The 19,947-nt window shown below is 41.8% G+C and overlaps 1 protein-coding gene across 6 annotated transcripts in view; it reads left to right on the top strand.

Annotated features, from left to right (window-relative positions):
• The window catches only part of mms22l (MMS22-like, DNA repair protein), a 176,928-nt gene that overhangs the window by 13,505 nt on the left and 143,476 nt on the right, over positions 1-19,947 (top strand). For all 6 annotated transcript variants that reach the window (XM_068025904.1, XM_068025889.1, XM_068025917.1 and 3 more), the window contains 5 exons: positions 7,452-7,504; positions 10,116-10,203; positions 12,421-12,598; positions 15,583-15,676; positions 17,637-17,767. In XM_068025904.1, the coding sequence (XP_067882005.1) occupies positions 7,452-7,504; positions 10,116-10,203; positions 12,421-12,598; positions 15,583-15,676; positions 17,637-17,767 (544 nt within the window). The remainder of the gene's footprint in view (positions 1-7,451; positions 7,505-10,115; positions 10,204-12,420; positions 12,599-15,582; positions 15,677-17,636; positions 17,768-19,947) is intronic.

The following is a 19,947-nucleotide window of genomic DNA, read 5'->3' as shown; positions in this document are numbered from 1 at the left end:
TCGGCGCATAATTAGAAATGGAGTAATGAAAAGCAAGGAGAGCCCAGAACAAGACAGTTGCAGGGAGAGGGGAATAGCAGGCTACTGAGGAAAAAACAGGATGGTTAGTACTGATAAGAATGGATGCAGGATGCAATGAAGGGGGCAACAATAAAAATATTAACATAAGTGTTCTAGGGAAGAAATTCCAGAGCACAGGACCTAGGTAGCTAAGGCATGACTGTCAATGGTGGAGTGATTAAAATTGGAGATCTGCAAAAAGCCAGAATTCGAGGAGCGCAGAGATCTTGGAAAGCCTAGAGGAGATTATAGAGATAGGGAGGGTGAGGCTATGGAGGGATCGGAAACAGCTTTGCTGGACCGGGAGCCAACGTAGATCAGCGAACACAGAGATGATGGATGAATGGAACTTGGATCGAGAAGATATTCAGATCAATCTTCAGCTTGTTTTTTTCACCATAAATGTTACACAAAATGGTGACACAGGAAGTAAGGTTTTATTGGCAAGAAATGCATGCTATTTACATGATTTTAAATATATATGTATATATATATATATATATATCTGTTTCAAGTTTAAGGTCTTACTTTAGTACTGTTTTGGGCTAAGTGGCATCAGTTGTTTCTGTAAGCAGATTCAGCGCCTCATACATGACAGAGCATGTGACAGAGTTAAACAATATCGTAACCCAGGGTATGTAACAATGTGCCACTCTTGACATCTGACTGGATGTGTGTCTTTTGCTATGCTCATGCTCATGTGCTCTTCTCCAATCTTTTGATAGACAGAATTTCTAGTAAATTGAGGTCAATGAGAAATCAAGAGGCTGGTTTGTATTTGTAAAGTATGTGACTGAACAAAACTAGCAATTCCAGACTTTTTAAAGCTCCTCCTACAATTTTCAGTAACAACACAAAACAGTGAAAATCTGCCACACTATCCCGAATAGCAGATGGAATATTCACTTTACTGCCTTTCAGACCAGCTTCTTCTTGAGCAAACTGACCAGCTTTTTCATAATTTACAGCTCTGGCTCATATCTGGCTTTGCCAAGCTTTGTTAAACTTCACTGACTCGGAAATTCTTTCTTTTTGTTAAATCTAACCTTGAGGTGGAATCTCACCAGACAACTGTGGCAGCTAACCCAGATGATCAGATGAATTGAGTTATTTTGATCAGAATAGGTGTGAACGAACAATGCCATATCCATATTAGCTTTCGTTTTCTGAAGCATGCAGGCGTAGACACACTTTTAAAATTCTGATCCATATTTCCCAGTCCTGTTGTCCTGTGAAATTAACTCCTCTGTTACCCTCAATAGGGACATTTTTAGAATATATTACACCAAGGTTTCCCTGTGGTGGCATAATCTGAAATCCTGAAATGTGGCAATGAAGAAATTAACCCAAATCTGATGTTAACATAGGACTTGGGAGCAGGAGTAGGCCATTCGGCCCTTCGAACCTTCTGTGCCATTCGATAAGATCATGGCTGATCTGATTGTGGTCTCAACTCTACTTTCCTGTCTGTGCCCCATAGCCCTTGACTCCCTTGTCTATCAAAAATCTATCTAACTCCGCCTTGAGTAAATTCAATGACCCAGACTCCACTGTTTTCTGGGGAAGAGAATTCCACAGACTAACAACCCTTTGAGAAAGAAAAGTTCTCCTCATCTCTGTCTTTAAAAAGAGACCTCTTATTTTTAAACTGTGTCCCCTAATTCTAGTCTCCCCCACAAGAGGAAACATCCTCCCAGTATCCACTCTATCAAGTCCCCTCAGGATCTTGGAAATACTCAGCAGGTCTGGCAGCATCTGTGGAGAGAGAAGCAAAGTTAACGTTTCAGGTCAGTGACCCTTCTTCAGAACTGGCAGAATTAGGTCAATGACCTGAAACATTAACTCTGCTTCTCTCTCCAGAGATGCTGCCAAACCTGCTGTGTATTTCCAGCATTTCTTGTTTTTATTTCAGATTTCCAGCTTATGCAGTATTTTGCGTTTATTCCCTCAGGATCTTATATGTTTCAGTACAATCACCTTTTGTTCTTCTAAACTCCAATGAGTATAGGCCCAACCTGTTCAACCTTTCTTCAAAAGATAAGCCCTTTATTCTTGGAGTTAGTCGAGTGAACCACCTCTGAACTGCTTCGAACACAATTATATTCTTTTTCAAATAAGGAGACCAAAACTGTACATAGTACTCCAGATGTGGTCTCACCAAGGTGCTGTACATCTGCAGTAAAAATTCCCTAATTTTATTCTCGATTTCCCTTGCAATAAACACCAACATTCCATTTGCCTTTCTAATCACTTGCTGTACCTGCGTGCTAACCTTTTGTCATTCATGTACCAGGACACTCATATCCCTCTGTACTATCAAGTTCTGCAATCTCTCTCCATTTAAATAGTGTGCAGCTTTTCTGTTCTTTTTGCCAAAGTGGGCAAGTTCACATTTTCCCACTTTATACTCCAGTTGCAAATTTTTGCCCACTTGCTTAACCTATCTATCTCCTTTTGTAGACTCTTTACCTCCTCTTGACAACTTACTTTCCTTCCTATCTTGGTGTCATTGGCAAATTTAGCTACCATACATTCGATCCCTTCATCCAAGTCATTGATATAAATTGTAAATGGTTGAGGCCCCAGCACTATTCCCTGTGGCGCTCCACTTGTTACAGCTTGCCAACCTGAAAAAGACCCATTTAACCCTTCTCTCTGCGTTCTGTTAGCTAAAGTCCTTTATCCATGGTAATATGTTACCCCTGCACTATGTGCTCTTATCTTGTGTAGTAACCTTTAATGTGGCACCTTATCAAATGCCTTGTGGAAATCCAAGTACACCACATCTACAGGTTCCCCTTCATCCACCTTGCTTGTTACTTCCTTGAAGAACTCCAATAAATTAATTAGACACGATTTCTCTTTCACAAAACTATTTGATCCCATTATGATTTTCTAAGTATCCTGCTATAACCCCCTTAATAATGGATTCTAGTAATTTCCCTAAGACAGATGTTAGGCTAACTGACGTATAGTTTCCCGCTTTCTGTCTCCCTCCTTTCTTGAATAAAGGTGTTACATTTGCTGTTTTCCAATCTGCTGGTACCCTTCCAGAATCTAAGGAATTTGGAAGATCACAACAAACGCCTCTACTATCTCTGCAGCCACTTCTTTTAAGACCCTAGGATGCATCCATCTGGTCCTGGGACTTGTCAGTCTTTAGGTCTAATAGTTTTCCCAGTACCTTTTCCCTGGTGATGGTGAATGTTTTAAGTTCCTCCCTTCCTTTCACCTCTTGCTTGTCAAGTATCTTTGGGAGGTTTTCTAAGTCTTCTCGTGAAAGCAGACACAAAATACCTGTTCAATGCCTCCGACATTTCCTTGTTTTCCATTATTAGTCCCCCAGACTCACTCTCTAGAGGACCAACTCCAGCTCTAGTTACTCTTTTCCTATTTAAATACTTGGAGAAACTCTTACTTTTTTAATATTACCAGCTAAGTTTTCTCTCATACTCTGCTTTCTACCTCATAATTATTTTTTTCATCATTCTTTGCTGGTTTTGAAAGTAAAACATTTTAAACTCTGTTGCATAGCCTAAGGAATATTTTAAGCCCTGTGCTGGCTGACATACATTGGCTCCCAGTTCAGCAACACCTCGATTTTAAAATTCTCATCCTTATTTTCCAGTCATTCCATATCTTCGCCCATTCCTATCTCTGTAACCTCCTCCAGCCTTACAACCCTCCAAGATATCTGCACTCTTCCAATTCTGGCCTCTTGAGCACCCTGATTTTCATCCCCCCACCACAGGCAGCCAAGCCTTCAGTTGCCAACACCCTAAACTCTGGAATTTGCTTCCTAAACCTCTCAGCCTCTCATGCGCTCTCTCCTCTTTTAAGATGCTCCTTAAAACCTATCTCATTGACCAAGCTTTTGGTTATTTGCCCTAATATCTCCTTATGTGGCTTGGTGTGAAACTTTGCTTGATAACACTCCTGCAAAGTGCCTTGGGATGTTTTATTTTATTAGAGGTGTTAAGAACGATGGGACAGAAGAACGATGGAACGGGCACAGCAAAGATTCGCTCAAAGGCTCTCGGGAATGAGAGGTTATACTTACGAAGGAAGGCTTGAAATGTTGGAGCTTTTTCACTGGGACAGTGAAAGTCAGGGAAATTATGAAAGATTTTAAGTGGATTAAAGTTGAAACATTATTTCTGCTGATTGCTGAATAAACAAAGGCGTATATACCGAGCTTACAACTCAAAGAACAGAGGGGGAAGCAAGAAGAATTTTCTTAATGTAGGTTATAAGAGCATGGCTTATCACAAGTGGCTATTTAAAAGGGAATTTGATAAGTATTTGAAAAGGAAGAATATTAAACTGCCGTCACCTTCCCTGGGTATGTCCTGTCCCACCGGCAGGACAGACCCACCAGAGGCGGTGGCACAGTGGTATACAGCCGGGAGGGAGTTGCCCTGAGAGTCCTCAACATCGACTCTGGACCCCATGAATTCTCATGGCATCAGGTCAAACGTGGGCAAGGAAACCTCCTGCTGATTACCACCTACAGCCCTCCCTCAGCTGATGAGTCAGTACTCCTCCATGTTGAACACCACTTGGAGGAAGCACTGAGGGTGGCAAGGGCACAAAATGTGCTCTGGGTGGGGGACTTCAATGTCCATCATCAAAAGTGGCTTGGTAGCACCATTACTGACCGAGCTGGCCGAGTCCTAAAGGACATAGCTGCTAGACTGGGTCTGTGACAGGTGGTGAGGGAACCAACAAGAGGGAAAAACATTCTTGACCTCGTCCTCACCAATGTGCCTGTCGCAGATGCATCGGTCCATGACAGTATTGGTAGGAGTGGCCAAAGCACTGTCCTTGTGGAGACGAAGTCCCGTCTTCACATTGAGGATACCCTCCATCGTGTTGTGTGGCACTACCACCATTCTAAATGGGATAGATTTCGAACAGATCTAGCAATGCAAAACTGGACATCAATGAGGCACTGTGGGCCATCAGCAGGCACAGAATTGTACTCAACCACAATCTGTAACCTCATGGCCTGGCATATCCCCCACTCTACCATTACCATCAAGCCGGGTTCCTGGTTCAATGAAGAGTGCAGAAGAGCAAGCCAGGAGCAGCACCAGGCATACCTCAAAATGAGGTGTCAACCTGGTGAAGCTAAACAGAGGGCTACATGTGTGCCAAACAACGTAAGCAGCTTGCAATAGACAGAGCTAAGCGATCCCACAACCAACGGATCAGATCTAAGCTCTGCAGTCCTGTCACATCCAGTCATGAATGGTGGCGGACAATTAAGCAACTAATTGGAGGAGGTGGCTCCACAAATATCCCCATCCTCAATGATGGGGGAGCCCAGCACATTAGTGCAAAATACAAGGCAGAAGCATTTGCAACAATCTTCAGCCAGAAGTGCTGAGTGGATGATCCATCCCGGCCTCCTCCTGAAGTCCCCAACATTACAGATGCCAGTCTTCAACCAATTCGATTCACTCCACGTGATATCAAGAAATGACTGAAGGCACTGGATACTGCAAAGGCTATGGGCCCTGTGAACATTCCGGCAGTAGTACTGAAGACCTGTGCTCCAGAACTTGCCACAGCCCTAGCCAAGCTGTTCCAGTACAGCTACAACACTGGCATCTAACCGGCAATGTGGAAAATTGCCCAGGTATGTCCTGTACACAAAAAACAGGACAAATCCAACCCGGTCAATTACCACCGTATCAGTCTACTCTCAATCATCAGTAAAGTGATGGAAGGTGTAATCGACAGTGCTATCAAGTGGCACTTGCTTAGCAATAACCTGCTCGGTGATGCTCAGTTTGGGTTCTGCGAGAGTGACTCAGCTCGTGACCTAATTAAAGCCTTGGTTCAAACATGAACAAAAGAGCTAAACTCAAGAGGTGAGGTGAGAGTTACTGCCTTTGACATCAAGGCAGCATTTGATCGAGTATGGCATCAAGAAGCCCTAGCAAAACTGAGGTCAATGGGAATCGGGGGAAAAACCCTCCGCTGGTTGGAGTCATACCTTACACAAAGGAAGATGGTGTGATTGTCGAAGGTCAATCATCTGACCTCCAGGACATCACTGCAGGAGTTCCTCAGGGTAGTGTCTTCGGCCCAACCATCTTCAGCTGCTTCATCAATGACCTTCCTTTAATCATAAGGTCAGAAGTGGGAATGTTCACTGATGATTGCACAATGTTCAGCACCATTCACAACTCCTCAGATACTGAAGCAGTCCATGTAGAAATGCAGCAAGACCTGGACAAGAGGCAAGTAACATTTGTGCCAGGCAATGACTACCTCAAACAAGAGATAATCTAACCATCTCCCCATGACATTCATTGGCAGAGCGATCACTGAATCCCCCACTATCAACATCCTGGGGATTACCATTGACCAGAAACTGAACTGGTGTAGCCATATAAATGGCTACAAGTGCAGGTCAGAGGCTAGGAATCCTGCAGTGAGTAACTCACCTCCTGACTCCCCAAAGCCTGTCCACCATGACCACCAGCACAAGTCAGGAGTGTGATGGACTACTGTTCACTTGCCAGGACGGGTGAAGCTCCAAAACCACTCAAGAAGCTCTACATCATCCAGGACAAAGCAGCCTACTTGATTGGCACCCCATCCGCAAACATTCACTCCCTCCATCACCGACACACAGTGGCAGCAGTGTGTACCATCTACAAGATGCACTGCAGCAACGCACCAAGGCTCCTTAAACAGCACCTTCCAAACCCTCGACCTCTACCAACTAGAAGGATAAGGGCAGCAGAATCATGGGAACACCACCAGCTGCAAGTTCCCTTCCAAGCCACACACCATCCTGACTTGGAACTATATCGCTGTTCCTTTACTGTCACTGGGTCAAAATCCTGGAACTCCCTTCCTAACAGCACTATGGGTGTACCTACCTCACATGGACTGCAGCGGTTCAAGAAGGCGGCACACCACCACCTTCTCAAGGGCAATTAGGGATGGGCAATAAATGCTGGCATAGCCAGTGGCACCCACATCCCATGAATGAATAAAAAAAAAGTTATATGATAGGTCAGGGAAATGGGATTAGAACCTAGTAGCTCCAGTGCAGTAGCCGAACAACATCCTTCTGTGCTGTAAATTCTTTGGATATGAGCAATCAGATTCAAACACCAGGGTTGGGTCATGTATCAAGTATCAGTGTGCACATTAAAAATTAAAGAATGGATCCTTTTCCTGGACTTGTGCTATTTTAGGAAGTATTCCATATCTGCAAATTCATTCACGTAAATGATTCCACAAATCAGTTTTTTTGTAATCCAGTTGTAAATATTAATTTTTGTACGTGGCCTCCATCTAAACTGATGATTTTTGTAATGTATAAATAAAGGTGACTTAATTTGTAACAATCTAAATTTGTTCTTTTTCAGACAACAGATCAGCCGTTTAGAAGGCTTGGCACAGACTACTTCATGTGATTTTGGCAAGTTTCAAGCTGAATGGTTCCTTTCTCTTCCTTACTGATTGATGAAAGATGTTGGTTAAAATAATAATTGTCACTCATGTCCAGTCAGGCTAGCTCTTTTTGTATTTGGTGACAAATCTTACTAGTTTGAGTCAAGTATTGAAATATAAAAACTTATATTAATGTATAATGTAAGGGCAGCATTGATTTATTACTAGCAAGTAAATCTCAGTGGAAAGATTGAGCTCGATTTCTAACAGATTCATGTTTCAGTAATTTAATTTTGGAATGTTAACATTGTCTGTCTTATTATTAATTATTGATTTGTTTATTGTACAATATTCTTTCTCTGGCATGCAGCTTCATTTTGTTTAATAGTTGCCACCTATTTGTTTTCTCCCCTTCAAGAGAAACTGAGTGTCATTTGTCTTTGTGGATGTGTTCTGATTGTTGGTTATCCCTTGACAAATCTGCAGTGTCACAGTTGTTAATCTTTCATTTGGGACGTCACCCTGAATCTTCAATACTTAACACATTAGGGAAGGAGAAAAAATGGGAAGGACTGGTTGGGCACTGTAGGCACTGTCTCTTTGGTTTACAACTCAGTTCAAATTATCGCACAATGCCTGGAAGAAAGTATAATTTCTCTGCTGGCCATAAGTGTTCCAAGTGAAATGAATTTGTCTTAACAGTTTCAAATGGGAAGCAGTGGCAAAAATAAATGGGGGAAACATTTTGCTTTGAGGGTATTTCACCCAACATTACTGTTTTCCTTTAAGTTCTGACTAGAAATCTGGAAGTATAGAGCTATTACATTCTCTTGTAAGCCAGATGCTGTATAGTGTTATAGTCGCTGTTTTACCCAGAGGAGCAGTTTTTTGGTTAGCTCTGTTACATTAGATAATTGCAAACAGAAGAACACACCCCTGTATGCTATACTGGAAAATTAAATATAAATTATTGGATTGAATGGTGAGATAATCGAGCTGAGACATCTAGCTCCTCTATTTATAGCTATACTAGCTAGCTATACTACGTATTCTCAAACTGCAAGGAAGTCTGTTTGCAGTTTGATTAGAACACAAGAAAGTATGGCTGAGAAATTGAAGTAGTGCTGGAAAGCAGTGCAGAGTGGGTAACGCCTGCCTGGAGATGTCAGGCCAAGGCTGGCGGGAAACTGTTCCTGGGGCCACATCTGCATAAAACTGATGAGCTGTGGATGCCAATTGGGCGTCCAGATGTAGCTCAGCAGTAGGGTGCTTCAGGAGAATTTGCTGACTCCAACACTGAGTCAGCCCGCCGATAGATCCTGGCTCCAATAAGCATAGGTGAATAAAATGTAAGTTAACCTTTTGTCCACAGGACTGCTAGTTAGGCCACAGTAGACCTGGAAAATCTGAGCAATCCATATGTGGCCCAGGCTTTGCCAAATTTGGAGCAAGGCCCTATAAAAACAGGCAGTAGGACCCTGACTAGCATATTCAAGGGACGCCTTGAAAACTTAGAAGTCGTCTGTTTCTAATTTGGCAGCCGACGTAAATCTTGGTAGATCAGGTGCATGAGGTGGTGCCAGCGTTCCCTGTAACGCTCATTTTTTGCCCAAAAAATGAATGTGATAGAGATCAATTTCTCCTCCTATGTTTTAATTGCAAATGTGTCCAGTTGCTATTTAAACAGGCAAAGTTACAGGAAGACATCTTTAAGTTGCAGTTCAACATATTGAACTGCTGTTTTCCAAGCACCGTGAATAAATATTGTGCCATAGTTTTCTGTAGCAGAGTATCTAACAGCATCTGCCATTAGTTAGATTTACCCTTGCACGTTTAGGTTTTTACATTTTTGCGTGTAAAGTTGCTGAAAGTGTGAACTGATAACATCGCAGTGAGAGAAAAACCAGGCATCTGGGACCTCAGTGAACAGGGCAAGCAACTGTGTACTTACTCAGCCAATTGGATTGAAGGATTGTGAAATTATCAGCGCTAAGACTGAGAAAGAAGTGTAAATTAGAGTGGGTGAATTCAATGCCAAATCAGGAGAGAGAAATAGAAGGAGAAATGAAGACTATGGGAAAGGAAGATTGGGTTAAGAGAGAGAAAAAGAGACAGAAAGGAAAAGTAAAAATAAATGTTTTTATGTTTTAATTTTGGCATTTATAAAGCTTCCAACAACAATGAAAACCTGAAGGAATGAGGAGCCACACTTATGCCAGAGAGGTTGATTGGCAGAAACTAACACCTATTACATCATTAAAAGCATTCTTAGACTGGAACGGACAAAAATAACCTTCTGCCACGGTTTTAGTGCAGCAACTTTATGCCATTCAATACATTTCAGTGGTGAGGCAGACAGAGAGATGATGTTTTCTCAAAGCTAATGGCAAAATCGGACAGCACCTTTCGAATATTTGTGTTTAACTGCGCATCTGCCCCCCTAACCACCCCCCCCCCCCCCCCCGCTTGAAGTTGCAAAACTAGTTATGCATAAATAATGGTGTGTGTCATTAGTGTCAACATTATTTTGACAGGAAAATCTGGTCAATACAAAAGTAAGTAACTTCTCATTGGAATGCTGTAAATTGTATGCAGTTTGATGTAATGCTTATTTATGTTGACTTTTTTTAAAAACACAGGACATGCTAATAGCGTATATGTTGAAGCAGCTGAAATCAGACAGCAGTGCGTTAATTTCCTCCAATACGTCAAGGTGTTTATTTGCAGGTATGACACCTGTTAAGAATGTTTCCAAGATAATACTGAAGAGCCGCTAAACTGATCTGGAGAATATGTGTTACTTGTGAAAGGATGGAGCTTGAATGATTCTGCTTGTCAGTTTTGGAATAGTCATTGTAGAATTCTGTAAATTTACCACAGCAGCTGGTCCTTTGAATACGAACATACAAATTAGGAGCAGGAGTAGGCCACTCGACCCTTCGAGCCTGCTCCGCCATTCAGTAAGTTCATGGCTGAACTGATTACTCCACATTTCCATCTACCCCTGATGACCTTCCACCCCCTTGTCCTAGAGCTAGCTGTCACCACCAAAGTTAATTCCATTTTCTGTATCCTTTAGTATCTTTGTGCTTATCTAATTCTCTCTTAACTATCTTGATTGACTCAGCTTCCACAACTTGGTTATGCGTTCTATACTCTAATAACACTTTTTGTGGAAAAATGTCTTTCCAACCTCCCATTTTAACCTCCCTTCTAAAACTGATCCTGAGTTATACCTCCTTGTTACTGATCCATAAGCCAATGGAAATACTATTTCACCATTTTCCCTCTAAACCGTTGCATAATTTTGAACACTTCATTTAAATCTTCCCTAAACCTTAATCTACCCTGCTCAATATAGTCATTTATTTTAAGTACCTCTTTGCACTATATCCTTTCCATCTTGGTGTAATCCTAGTGACTCTTTCCACGGCTGCAATATTTCTGATGGGGTAAAAGAACAAATGACTTGCATTTATATAGCGTCATTCACAACCACCAAAGCACTTTACAGCCATTGAAGTACTTTTGAAGTGCAGTCACTGTTGTAATGTAGGAAACAGGGCAACCAATTTGCACACAGCAAGCTCCCACAAACAGCAATGTGATAATGGCCTGATAATCAGTTTTTGTGATGTTGATTGAAGGATAAATATTGGTCAGGACACTGGGGATAATGCTGCTGCACTTCTTCGAAATAGTGTCATGGGATCTTTTACATCCACCTTGAGAAGGCAGATGGGGCCTTGGTTTAATGTTTCATCTGAAAGATGGTATCTCTGACAATGCAGCACTCCCTCAGTACCGCATTGGAGTGTCAGTCTTGATTTTAAGCTCTAGTCCCGGAATGGAACTTGAACCCACGACCTCCTGTTGTCAGGGTGCTCAAAGCTGCCCACAGCAATCCAACTGTAATCTAGCAAGGATTGTAACATGAAAGCATTAGGGACACAGCATACATTCTGACTCACGTTCTAGGTTAAATTACATATGAAGAGTGTATTCAGTGCAATTTGTTTGTTCAGAAGAAAGGATGTGATCCATTGTAGTAACTTCAAATGGTAAATCAGAGTTATGCAAAGTGGTGGAGTAGCTAGTGAAAATAATTTATTCATCTACTTTACAGTACTTTTTTCTGCTTCTCCCTCACCCCATTTTTATGTTTATCCTCTCTTTCTCCTGGATGTCTTTCAGTCTTGTAAATGGACTGAATCCAGGTACAGTCAGTGTCTTTCTTCTGCCAACTTTAGAAGGATGAGGGTGATCCATGTTGGTGCATCATCTTCCCCCCATTTCCCTCCTGCTCCTTTTCCCTCCTTACCCTGCGAAGAGATGTCTGACCTCCATAGTGCTTCTTTCTGACAGTAGAGCTCAATTCAGGGAACAGAACACATGATCTGGCATCTAACCTCTCCCAGCTCTGTGCAGTATTTGATGCTGCTTTTGATCAATACTGAATATAGGTATCCAAAACGTAGAGAAACCAATAGGCTGCAGGTAGTCTTAGAAATATGAGATTTGCTGGTTTTTGAAATTGCAGTAAGAAAATGTGATTGATTGTACATTGCGTTGAAGATGCTAGTACCAAAGGGTTACATTTAAAGTTGGCATTAAAGAGAGACTGGTTGGTGATTACAGGTCGCTATAGGCTTAAAGCACAAAACTTCTCTTAATTAACACGAATATATGGTCAAATTAGTAATCTGTCAGAAGTCACAGAATCGTTAGTATTGGAAAGGGAAAATGGTGTAGAAGAAGTGTTTTTCTGAGGGTGAGGCTGAGACACTTAACCATACTGTAGCTAACCTGGGAGTGCTTGATGCTAGGAGCTGGAAGTGGGAAGTGTGGGAGATTTAAAAATCTGTCACTCAGGTGGAAATTGTAATTTTAATGCAAAATTAAATACAGAAGTAATTTTTAAAAATATACTTTTTTGTTGTACAGATATCTTGAGTCTTCAGGAGGATTAAGTGAGGAACCAGTCCATCCATATGAAGAATTGGAAGTCCAGCTGCCCACTGTATTAGTGGAGGAACTACATGCACTCACTCTGTTTGTTGGCCATCTCCGTGAACTTTCCAGCAATATCCTAGCCAACCTCTCAATACAGAACCAGGGAAAGGTTTGTGTCATATTTTATAAATAAGTCTCTAAGTCTGTTAGTGAAAACCTGATGAATGTTAAGTAAACCATAGCTTGCGCTCTGTACCTGAGTTGATAAAACTTCCAGAAGGTTGTGGCCCACATCATCAGTGCACTTTATACGATCTGAAGAGCACGTCTGAACACTCAGTGTTGAAGCCATGTTTATTTGCAACTTGAACATGCCAAAATGTGAAAGGGATGTTTTGTGTATCACAGGAATTGCATGCAATAAATCATAATGGGAATAGGTTTATACAGTAGTGACAACCAGAATGAATTGAATGTATAGCATGCCATGGAATCTTCTGGTGTATATGACGGAAAGCTGGTATTTCCTTACAGCTCTGCAACATGTAGTATGGAGCCAATGATTACAGAATTTTTCTCCTGATTAATTAAATCAGAGAGCTGTGCCATGCAAGATCTTGAATTGGCACAGAGAATTTATACATATCAATAGAAAAGTGCCATTAAAAAGTAGGACAAATCCAGTCCAACCAATTGCTGCCCCATCAGTCTACTCTCAATGGTCAGCAACGTGATGGAACGTGTTGTTGACAGTGCTACCAAGTGGCATTTATTCAGCAGTAACCTGCTCACCGATCCTCAGTTTGGGTTCCGCCAGGGCCACTTGACTCCTGACCTTATTACAGCCTTGGTTCCAACATGGACAAAAGAGCTGAATTCCAGAGGTGAGTTCAGAGTGACTGCTCGTGACATCAAGGCAATTTGACTGAGTTTGGCATCAAAGGGCTCGAGTAAAATTGAAGTAATTGGGAATTAGGGGGAAAACTCTCCACTGACAAGTCATACCTAGCGCAAAGGAAGATTGTTGTAGTTGTTGGAGGTGAGTCATCTCAGCCCCAGGACATTGCTGCAGGAGTTCCTCAGGGTAGTGTCCTAAGCCCAATCATCTTCAACTGCTTCACCAGTAACCTTCCCTCCATCATAAGGTCAGAATTGGGGAGATCTGCTGATGATTGCACAGTATTCAGTACCATTCGCAACTCTTCAGATATTGAAGCAGTCTGTGCCCGCATGCAGCAAGACTGAACAACATCCAGGCTTGGGCTCATAAGAGGCAAGTACCATTCGTGTCGGGCAATGACCATCTCCAACAAGCGAGAATCTAACCATCTCCCTTTGATAGTCAAAGGCATTACTATCGCTGAATCCCCCACTATCAACATCTTGGGGGTTACCATTGACTAGAAACTGAACTGGACAAGCCACCTAAATACTGTGACTACATGAGCAGGTCAAAGGCTGGCGGAGAGTAACTCACCTCCTGACTTCCCAAAGCTTTTCCACGATCGACAAAGCACAAGTCAGGAGTGTGATGGAATATTCTCCACTTGCCTGGATGAGTGTAGTTGCAAAATCACTCAAGAAGCTCGACACGGTCCAGGACAAAACAGCCCACTTGATTGGCACCCATCCACCATCTTAACATTCACTCCTACACCCCTGGTGCACTGTTTCCGTAGTGTGTTCCATCCACAAGATGCACTGCAGCAACTTGCCAAGGCAGCTTCGACAGCATCTTTTAAACCCGTGACCTTTGCCACCTAGAAGAACAAGAGGAGCAGGCACATGGGAACACAACCACCTGCAATTTACCATCCAAGTCACACATCATCCTAACTTGGAAATATATCACTGTTCCTTCATTGTAGCTGGCTCAAAATCCTGGAACTCCCTCTGTAGCGGCACTGTGGGTATATGAACACCACATGAACTTTTTTTATTCGTTCGTGGGATGTGGGCATCGCTGGCTAGGCCAGCATTTATTGCCCATCCCTAATTGCTCTTGAACTGAGTGGCTTGTTAGGCCATTTCAGAGGGCATTTAAGAGTCAACCACATTGCTGTGGGTCTGGAGTCACATGTAGGCCAGACCAGGTAAGGATGGCAGATTTCCTTCCCTAAAGGATATTAGTGAACCTTTACATCAATCGACAATGGTTTCATGGTCACCATTTGACTAGTTTTTTAATTTGAGACTTGTTAATTGAGTTCAAATTTCACCATCTGCTGTGGTGGGATTCAAACCCATGACCCACGAGCATTAGCCTGGGTTTCTGGATTACTAGTCCAGTGACATTACCACTAGGCCACTGCCTCCCCTTAAGGCCTCCCCATTTGCAACTGGACATTCACTGGTCAGTGCTAGAAATTCTGCATATACTCGGGGAGAAAATGTCAGGTAACTGCAGCGGTTCATGAAGGTGGCTCACCTTCTCCAGGACAATTAGGGACAGGCAATAAAATCCTGGCATTCCCAGCGACGCCCAATCCCGTGAATGAATAAGATAACATATCGTCATGTGTTCCATTGAAAAGTCCAAAGTAGCATTTCTATGGACATCCTCATGTTAATCTATCAACATTTTATTACACTTATCTGTAACCATTCTCTTGTGATGCCAGTAGATGACACTCTCGTGCATTTACATTGTCAGTTTGATTACTGATCTGTAACATCCCTAGTAATGCCAGTCATTACCGCACAGTTTCAGATCTCAGATTATGCTACATGTAACGCTGGTGTCTGCCATCATTCAACTCTGCCACGAGTGGTGGCATTGCAGATCGTGATCTCAGGTCTCGCCTGCACTCTTTGCCCATTCTTGGGGCTCTTCATCCTGCCATGGACAGTGCCCCACCCCCATCTCATCTGTCAGTGTGCTTCTCATATCCCTCATTAAAAATGCCTGCTTCAATCCCACCTGGCCTGTTTCTTTGGGCATTTCCAGCATTAAAAGATACCACCTGCTTTGATTTTTCACTGTTTAACTGGTCATCTATCTCTTTGCTTTTTTGGGGGATCTTACTGTTTATTCTTGTAATGAGTCACTAAACTCCAAAGAAATTCATGGCAAGTGAAACACTTGCAGATGTTTCTAAGTGATATGGTGCTATGTAGTGCATGTCTTGCTGATCAGCATGTTCATCTTTATAGGTTTTTCCACCATCCTGGCATTTGCTGCATTTGCATCTGGACATTCACTGGTCAGTGCTAGAAATTCTGCATATACTCGGGGAGAAAATGTCGGGTAAGCATACTCGTCTATAGAAGTCACAGTTTGGGATTCTGTGGCCATTTTGTGTACAAATAGGACTCAGACCTGAGTTGTCTTAAATTCGAGCAGAAGTTTGCCTGAACTAGTTGGTTGCTGCGTGTGCCCCATGCTGAGTTTTCTGTATAGTGTTAGTTGAGTGTTTTAAATGTGAAATGGACCACAATTTTGAAGAGTTCCCAAACAATAGCCCATTCGTTAGCAACATTTTGGTCATCCAGGAGACATTTGCCATCTTGCTACTGACAAGATTCTTTGATCTCGGCTAATTTTTGCACGATCAGCAGGATAGATAACAGAGTAAATATACCTTTTGGTCTTGAGTAAGAATCTCCCCAAGCTTCACCTAGTGTTAACTTGGTGCACTTACGGAGATATTAAAGGGAATGCACAGATGCCAAGATGCAGAGATCTGTTAGTGGATGAGGGTAACCTGATATTCGTTGTCTACCTTGACTTTCAGAAAACCTTTGAGAAGGTACCTCACAAGAGGTACAAGATAGAATCTTTTGAAGTAGTAAACTCCTGCAGCAGATTGAGAACTAGCTGAAGTCAATGGATTTGGATCTACTTGGAGACTGGTTACCAGTGGTCGTCCCACAAAGATTGGTGTTAGGACATTTGCTGTTTGTTATTTTAATTATTAATTTACATGTAGGTGTTGGGGGAACGATGTTTGCGAAAAATAGCAAGGTACGTCCACATGCTAGTTCAGACTATGAGGATGCAATAAAGCAAAATACATACATACATAGAAAAGCAAAATATTGCAGATGCTGGAAATCTGAAATTAAAACAGCAAGTGCTGGAAATACTCAGCAGGTCAGGCAGTATCTGTGGAGAGAGAAGCAGAGTTAAAATTTCAGGTCTGTGACCTTTCATCAGAACTGGCAAAGGTTAGAAAAGAATTAAGTTTGAAGCAAGTGGGGAGTGGGGTGGGTTGGGTAGGGAAGAGAACAAAAGGAAAGGTGTGTCACACTCTTTCTTAGAGCAGAAATTTATTTAAAGGTTACCCCTGTATAGTATTCATATGGTATCTGTGAAGTGCCTTCAGAGTCTTCAAGTGAATAGATGTAAATCGGATGATTAGTAAGATATCTCATAGGTGCACTATTTGGCTGGATAATTTGTGGTTGTGGATCTTTCTAATGAAATCTCTGAGCTATATAATGGCTTTACATACCATGTTGATCTGGTGAATGAAATTGAAGGCATTGCAAAAAAAACAATCAATTTGATATTTACATTAAGCCACAAAAAGAGGTTGAAGAGTTTGAGATTATTTACTCTGGAGAATTAAAGGCTCTGTGAAGATGTCATCGAAACGTTCAAGATTTTCAAGGAAATAGATTAATTTGAACCCTGATAGTATGTTCACAATTGCCACAAACTCTACACTGAGGTGACACTGGCTTAAGATGGAAGGTGCAAGGACAGTTTTGGTTTAATTGAAGTAGACTGCCTTAGGGAGGCATATAGTGTGAAAAACTTCAAGGAGGAGTTGGAGAAATATTTAAGGGAGCAAGTGATTCACGAGTGTTAGTTTTGGGGACCAGCTAGATGGAGTGCAGAGACTAGTTCCATATTGTTTATTCAAATGTTACAGTTGACATTTGCTAGTTGATTAGAAATAGTTCATGGAACTGCAAAAAGGGAAGGAAAAAGAAAACTGTAAAGACACATTGTCAACACTATCATGCATCCCCAATTTAAAAAAAATCAATGTAAAGTTAATTTTATGTCACATATTTGACAGCCTCTCAATTTTTCCCAATGCCTATTAATTAACTTATGGTCCCTAGTGGCTCTTTGAAGATATATAAATGTACATGTTATTTCCGTATGGCAAGTGGCAAATATTCCTGCTGTTTATGCTACTGCCTGTTATGTCCTTTTTTATACATCCTGATGAGCCTTTTGTCTCCTGTTGTTTTAGGTCAGGTAATTTATGCACATCAGTTTATGAATTTGACTGGAGAAAACTTGACAAATGTCAGCCTGTTTGAAGATCATTGTAGCAACCTTCTCCGTGATCTGATTGTTTTAGCAGTTAACAAGTATACCAAGGTAGAGAGTGATTTTCTTGACCTTAAATATATAATGTACCTTTTCTCTTTATCTAATTTTTTTGTGATCAGATGCCAAAGAAGAAGCTGCTCCCTCAGAAATTCCCTTTTATAAAAAATTAAAACTCATTTTTTTAATGACTAAAAGTTTAGTGGTGGTTGATATAAACCCAGATGAAAGACTAGAAGTTTAAGCTCCTACTAGTTGGTAAAAGTAGGGGCGATTGTCTTATATACAAGCTATATCCTGACTCAGATTTCCACTTGACTGGTTTATCTCCTGGCAAAGTAATTCGATGGTCGTAGGCCCAGTAGTAGTATCTGCCCTGTGTATTCCTGGTAGCTGTTAGTGTGTTCTGCTCTACTGTCCTGATTCAGCTGTGTATCAGTCAGGCAGCTCCAGAGCTCCTAAGCTCTGGGTTGAGCATGCAGGAGAGTCAATGAAACCACAGAGTGTTGATACTCGGAGAAGGGATTTAAAATCAGCAGTGGAAGCTATGATTAAAGTCAGAAAAGAATATTCCCATTAAATATCACAGCTCAACAGGAGTGGGGCAACTGCAACTCGGAATATACCAATTGAAATGAGACAGAACTAGGAGAAAACGGATTTGTGGACATGAGAGAATTTTGATGGATAGAACCTCTGTAATGTTGATCCTAGACTTATACAATTCTTTATGAGGGATCAGAATTTGAGAGGGTTAATTGGCTGTCTTGAAAAAGAAACTATTAGGTAGAAATTAGGGAGCTTGGGAGAGGCAGGATTTTGACTTTGGCGTGGAACCCAGATTTGCTGGGTTCATGCTATTTGCCATTTGCCTGAAAAATTGTCCTCTGGGGGTGCCAGCACTTTATGGACCACCACTGTTAAGTTGCAGAATGTCTTTGGAGCATATCTGGGGGACGTTCCTCTGCCAGCCTCAGAATTCTACCTAATTTGCCCCTGATTGGCCTAGCAGGACCTGCATCTGCATCATTACAGGTATTAATGCCACTTAGCTTCAGATGCCCCCTCACTGAGTGGCAAGGTGTTCTGCCTCCTCCAGGGGAAACTGCCTCTGTTCCATCACTAGAAGCACAGGTGCCCACCCCAAATATTTAAATAGTTCCAGCCACAAGGCTAGGGATTGGGTCAGCAGCAGAGCAAAGCGATAGTTGGAAGACCTTCTCTGCTACACTTACCCTCCCTCTGCAGAATTTCTAGACTAATTTTTTCTTAGGTCTGACAAAGTCCTTAATCATCATTCATTAGATTAGATTAGATTAGATTAGAGATACAGCACTGAAACAGGCCCTTCGGCCCACCGAGTCTGTGCCGAACATCAACCACCCATTTTTTATACTAATCCTACACCAATCCCACATTCCCACCAAACATCCCCACCTGTCCCTATATTTCCCTACCACCTACCTATACTAGTGACAATTTATAATGGCCAATTTACCTATCAACATGCAAGTCTTTTTGGCTTGTGGGAGGAAACCGGAGCACCCGGAGAAAACCCACGCAGACACAGGGAGAACTTGCAAACTCCACACAGGCAGTACCCGGCATCGAACCCGGGTCCCTGGAGCTGTGAGGCTGCGGTGCTAACCACTGCGCCACTGTGCCGCCCCATTATTATCATGACAGATAATTTCACCTTTTGTGAAATAAGTGGAAAGAGGTTCTTTAAAATAATTTGACAAGTGTTAATTTTAATATGAATTATTGGCCTTTAGAGTTGGAAAACTGAGAGAAAAACAAACCTAGGTACTGCAGTGTAGTGACAAATGTGTAATGTGTGCTGCTTGTAGCATCTTAGTGCTGAGAAGGAAAGAAGGAAACTCCTTCCCCCACATAATGCACATGGGCCATTTCCATTACGTCTGTGATCAATGTCGAGTGGAAATAAAGGTTTCCTCTGGGAGGACATTGAAGTACAAAACTGAAGCTGCTTTCTAAGTTACAAAATATACTGATCTACTGGGGTAGGGGAGCAAAATAATTGTGCTTTCCACCTTCCTTAAATGTTCAAAATATCTTAGCTATAAAAATGCAAGATTACTAATGCCAATAGTTTATTTTAAAATATATTTCTATAATGATCCCAATAATCATAGGTGCAGAAATTATTAGCAACCTAAACTATAAATGCAAAATCAAAATTATTTTGACATTTCACCTAGCTTTGTAAA

The sequence above is a fragment of the Heterodontus francisci genome, chromosome 3, assembly GCF_036365525.1.
Source record: "Heterodontus francisci isolate sHetFra1 chromosome 3, sHetFra1.hap1, whole genome shotgun sequence".
Taxonomy (NCBI): Eukaryota; Metazoa; Chordata; class Chondrichthyes; order Heterodontiformes; family Heterodontidae; genus Heterodontus; species Heterodontus francisci.
The sequence above is the reverse complement of the archived record's forward strand: the minus strand, read 5'-3'. Positions and strand labels throughout refer to the sequence as shown.